Below are 5,897 nucleotides of genomic sequence, written 5' to 3'. Positions count from 1 at the left end.
TATGTAGTCAAAGCCACGTGACCTCGAGCTGTAAGGTAACAAAATCTACTTCTCACAAGATTTGTTTTTCAAGATCGAATTCTTATCAGGTTTTTTTTCTCTGTGTAATCAGTTGGAAAAGAAACTTTGTTGTGTATGTAAGTTTTCAAACACAATGCGGATGATAGTGTGATAATGTAGAATTTATTATCAAATGTTTGCCTGGCTATCGGTGAACAGTTTAATCTTTTCATTTTTCCCTTCAGGTAGCGTACATTAACAACACGGGATGACATAAAGCAGTCAAGACGGGCAGCATATCATCATGATGGATTGAAACCATACCAAAGCCTTTGGCCTTTTGCCAAAGCAATTACAGTCTTTATTTCTCATTGGTAGAGGCGCCGTGGATCGTTATCAATCATCAAACTCATTAATTTCTTGTGACAGTTAGGCGGAGCTAACTCTTGACGGCGAAGAAGTGACAGGCGATACTGAGCGCGTATTGGCTGACGAGGTGTAATGTTTTATCGGGTTATAGATTGCACGTAGTTCAAACTAGACATTGTGTGTGGATCTCACTGGGCGGTATGAGTATGTTATACAGATAAATGACTGTTGTAAAGCTGTAGAAATGATTGACAGCCAACTACTAGACTGTTGAATTCAGTGTAAGCTGAGGTGTCTCTCCCTATAGCAGGTCTTACATCTGGATAACGAGAATAACTCACCAATATGTGTATATACATTGTACGGATTAAAACGTAATATTGTACGAATTGATGCGTTGAACGGATTTTTTTCTTCATATTATTGTGCTTATCATATGTGGATATTTTAATATTTTTGTTGGATATTGTTATTGATAAAAAAACTCGTTTTATAGTGGATATTTAATACAATTTAACAATGAATGAGTCAAAGAGTGAAAGTACTCCAATTAACATGTCGAGTATTTTGTCGCCAAGTGTGGCCCAGTATCTCCACCCGGATTATCTACAGCCTCTTCCAACCACGGTAAGTTCTCTATACTTATTACCTCTTTTTTTCATTCTATTTTTTTCCGGATTTTTTTTTATGGAATCCTGGCATTTTACATCATATTAAGATCAATTTGTATTCAGATTTGTTCGTGTTTTATAGTTTTCTAAGGTTTTACATGTCTTTGTTCCCTGTAAATTAATTAGAAACAATTAAAATCGTGTATCTTTTGTATTGTTGTAATTACCCGTTTTGTTGAAAATGTAGTCGAGTTAAATCTGTAAAAATAGAAGAAGCAATATCTTACTTAAAATAGAATTATTTCTTTTTGTTTGGTATCTCCTCTTGAATACGAATCTACCGATAAAAAAAATGTTGTCTGCTTTATTTGCCTAAGCTTGTTAAGCGATGGTTTATTTTGTTATTTTCTCTTTTATACTTGTTTGCACCGCCCGACTTTTTGCACCATCTAATTGTATCGGCAGAATCGATTTCCTGCCCATTAAGGCATTTACAAGCGGAGAGATTCAACTAATTTGTAAATGAGTCCATGTTATATTGGTGATATTGATGGCTAGGCGTCAATTCTATAATCATTTGGAGTGTTTTATTGATCGTAGAACTGCCTGCTCTTTGTTTCTCTCACGGATGTTGTCTCTGTTTATATTTCATATATATGGTAAATTGTTCTACCATGCAACACGTTTTTTATTTGGAATAAAGATGAATGTTAAATGGCATGATTAGGTTAGGCAGTCATTTAATATTCAGAAATATGCATGAATTATCTATGTAAAAGTCTGCTTTTTATGCGATATTCTATTGAAAATGCTTGGCAGACGTCTCAGCGGAGTGTAACGAATAATTTTTATAATTGATATAGATAAGTTATGATGATGTTAACAGTTTGCTTTCTGGTTGTGATTTAATTTTTTTTATTTAATTTTCATTTCAGTTGGATGCAAAAAAGAGTCCATTAGCCCTGCTAGCGCAAACTTGCAGCAGTATAGGCAAGGACCCATCTCCTTCAAAACCAATCATACCACCTCTTGAAAAGGAGAAAAAAGAATCAGAAAAATCCTCAGACAAAAACAGCTCTAGCGAAAGCAGAAAAAGTCCGAGTAATGACAGTGGTAACGAATCCGGTCGAGATTCGACGAAAAAATCCGGTTACAAACCAGTTCCCCCAAAAGAAATCCCACCTCTCGTACCGATCTCAAGCTCTTCAAGTCGCAAATCTAGTCCAGCACCAGGAACTTCTTCAGAAAGAGTCGGTGAAACTACAACAGTCACAACCTCAGTAAGTCGACCAGTGTCATCTACAGGTTCGAACAATGGTCATAATTCAAGTAGCGCAAGGGCTACTAGTACAACATCCAGTGAAAGAGATCGCGATAGTGAACGCGAAAGAAGTGATAGAAATAGAGACAATGCTTCTGACAATAAACCAAACAGATCTAGTCCCGACCATTTCTCTTCTTCAACAAGCAAAATCCCTGCACCAATTCATCCTGGTTTGAACGGTTTCGGGTCTGGATTATCTCATCCAGGTTTATCCTTATATGGACATGCTTTTTCGCTGGATCCAGCATCCGTGAGTTCAGCATACGCGTCGTCTCTGGCCGCGGCACACTCTGGATATAGTGGTATTAGTGCTTCTGCAGCTGCAGCACTTGCTGCACAAAATGCTGCACTTTCTAAAACTGGATTAACACCAGGACTTTCTCCTTATGTGTCATATGCTCGTGTTAGGACTCCATCGGGTGCAACCACGCTTGTACCTGTATGCAGGGATCCATATTGTACAAACTGTCAATTGACCATCCAGAACAGTCATGTCAGTTCGACATGTACAGCTCCTGGTTGCTCACAATGTGCTCATGAGAAATCCTTACAAAGTTTGAGTGCGCTAGGCATGGCAGGTGCATCGTCACTTTCTATGCTGCCACAATTTTCAATGCAGAGTTCACTTCCCTCAATACCATCAGGTTTATCATCTTATCCAGGACTTACATCATCTTTATACGCTCACAGTCTTCTCGGTGGCGTCACTGGACACAGTCCGGGTATGCCATATGTGTGTAATTGGGTATCAGGCAATGATTATTGTGGTAAACGTTATTCCACATCCGAGGAATTGCTTCAACATCTTCGTACACACACATCTAGCTCAGACTCGGCCTCGTCTCTAGCCAGTTATGCTGCTCTTGGCCTACCACCACCACTTGGTCTGAGCGGTTACCCTCACGGGCCACTGCCGGCGCATGGTGGTTTGAGCCCAAATTCTCTTCGACGGGCATATCCAACAATACCGAGCCCATTGAGCAGTGTGTTAAGCGGAAGTAGATATCATCCATATAAGTCGCCACTTCCGAGTGCTCCAACTGCTCTGCAGCCTGGACAACCACTTTCCACACTAGGTCCCTATTATTCTCCGTATTCCATTTATGGCCAAAGAGTTGGAGCCGCCGCTGTCCCATGACTAGATCCATTTAGAAACTGACAATGTTGGAAAAGAAACATTCATAGAATAATAACAGTGCTATAGTCTTATATAGACTCTAATCTTAGATATGTTTTGTTTAACAAAACGTTCAAAATAACGGATAGACTTGTCGGAATTAAAGACCACAAAAGTGAAAAAAAAATCACGAAATGGAATGAGTTTATCATTGAGTTTATATATAATTTTGCAACATCATGATATATTCTTTATTCAAATGATACAATTTTTATATGTAAGTAAAAAAATATGTTATAAAATTTGTGAAACTGCATATTAAAAATAAAATTACGGCAATTTTAAATTTTTACGATAATAAAATGGCGTGATCTTTTCAGTATTTACAGATTGTAAGAGATACAAACTTCTTTGTGTTTTTCCCTGTTCTTGGAAAGCATAAAATTTCATCATCAAAAGTAAAAAAAATACTTTAAATTAAATCATAATTACGTAAGACAAGATGTTTTTATTACTTTACCAATATACATGTATAATATTCGGTAAATCTATTTGTAATGGCGGGTTAAACAGCTGTTTTATTATTTTCCGTTAGTAACGTTTTACAAAGTACGTGTAATTTGCTTTTATTTTGTAGTAAATTTATAACTGTTCGGTATGCAGCTTTTTGATACTTAATGGTTTAATCTGGTAAAAATATTTAAAACATAATAAATGATGTAATATTTCGTATATTTGTTTCAGTCTTACTGCATTTTATATATGGTTCAAAATTGTTGACTTTATGTAAAATTTGATAGTTACTATATAAATTTTTGTTGATGTGTTGATTATTTATTAAAAGATGAAATATATATGTTTGGGTCTTGTTTTATTTGTGCACATCCAATGCATAGGTATATATTTAAATTGATATATTTAGGTCTCGTGGGCTTGATGACGATAACAGTTATAAATAGCATGAATATCGAATGATTAAAAGGTATTAAAATAAAAGGAATAAAGGTTACCAGTAGTTAGAAAATACAATTTTAGATTCGTGTTTTGAATTTAGAAACAATATTGAATTGAATAGTGTGATAGTTAAGTTGTGTCTCTTTTACTTTGGGATGCTATTAACCATAGTCAGTAAATTTTAATAAATATGCCAATTAATTTCAATTCGAATATTGAATTTTATTTTATTTTTCGAAACTAGCATGTAACTCTAATTAGCTGCAATAAAATAGTAAAAATCATATAAATGTCATGGTGACATATTCACCTGTTTGGAAATCGCTATATTTTTGTAAATAAAAAAAGTAGCAATATAGAGTTGAAAGTGCAGGATAAATATGTTAAAATTAGCTCTAACGTCACCAGTCCATGTTTTAAAAATATCAACTATGATATTATTTATGTGTGAATCATAGTTACAGAAAATTGATTCATGGGCAACTACTTTCTATACATTTTCTATTTTGTAACATAGATAAATATCGTGCAGGTGTCTTTTATCGTTCTATTTTTGTCAAAAGTCAGTCGCGGCAATATCTAAACATAAGTTTTAATTTATCACCCAGTGTGACTGAATTGTTGACTTGTACATTTTTAGATACTTTACTAAATCTTTTGTCGTCTGCGTATCTGCAAGTGCAGAAAGACGCAATGTAAATACGACAAGATTACGACAATCAGACCATGTCTGTTTGTATTCCTATTTTATGACTGAAAGAGGTGTCATAAAGTTGTTGGGCAAAACATAAAAAGACAATATTCCTAGAATTTCGTTTCTTCTCATATATACCGGTATAATAAAAAGAAAACAACAACAACAAAACGTCAACAAGTTTTAACAATTTTAATGTTTAAAGCCTTATCTAAGAGAGAGAATATTATAAAAGGCAATGAAAGGGGAAAACATTTATGTTCGTACCTTAAACAGATATTAATTATATTTCATTGAAGGTAGTGAATTTTACAACATTATCATTTATCATACTGTTTACATGTTCTATAAAGCGTGCAATGGTGGAATTTTACACCGAATGACTAAACCATTGCAAACACATATGAGCCGCGTCATGACAAAACCAACGTAATGCGTTTTTGACCAGCATGGATCCAGACCAGCCTGCGCATCCGCGCAGTCTGATCAGGATCCATGCTGTTCGCTATCAGTTTCTCTACTTGTAATAGGGTTGGTAAGCGAACAGCATGGATCCTGATCAGACTGCTGCGCGGATGCGCAGGCTGGTCTGGACCCATGCTGGTCGCAAACGCATTACGTTGGTTTTGTCGTGACGCGGCTCATATTTGTTAGGTTTAAATTAATGTCTTGATATTTTTGTCTCACTTGATTATCAAAGCAGCCACCGTTTAAAAGCACATGTTTATCAACCATTTTTACAATAAAAGTGTCACTGCTTGCCAGGATGCCGTGACGTGCCGACGGAAAGTTCGCATTTTAAAATACATTTATCTGTCAAAACTTGAA

At 35.6% G+C, this 5,897-nt stretch overlaps 1 protein-coding gene across 1 annotated transcript; it reads left to right on the top strand.

Annotated features, from left to right (window-relative positions):
* Nucleotides 1-311: 311 nt before the first annotated feature.
* Nucleotides 312-3,588, top strand: LOC132743723 (zinc finger protein Noc-like). The gene is made up of 2 exons (XM_060732275.1): nt 312-996; nt 1,916-3,588. Exons 1-2 carry the CDS (start codon nt 889-891, stop codon nt 3,440-3,442), a joined length of 1,635 nt encoding a protein of 544 aa, XP_060588258.1. The 5' UTR covers nt 312-888; the 3' UTR covers nt 3,443-3,588.
* The last annotated feature ends 2,309 nt before the right edge of the window (nt 3,589-5,897 follow it).

Source organism: Ruditapes philippinarum, unplaced genomic scaffold (genome assembly GCF_026571515.1).
Source record: "Ruditapes philippinarum isolate M1 unplaced genomic scaffold, ASM2657151v2 ctg373_1_1_1_1, whole genome shotgun sequence".
Taxonomy (NCBI): domain Eukaryota; kingdom Metazoa; phylum Mollusca; class Bivalvia; order Venerida; family Veneridae; genus Ruditapes; species Ruditapes philippinarum.
This window is presented reverse-complemented; position numbering and strand designations above follow the sequence as displayed.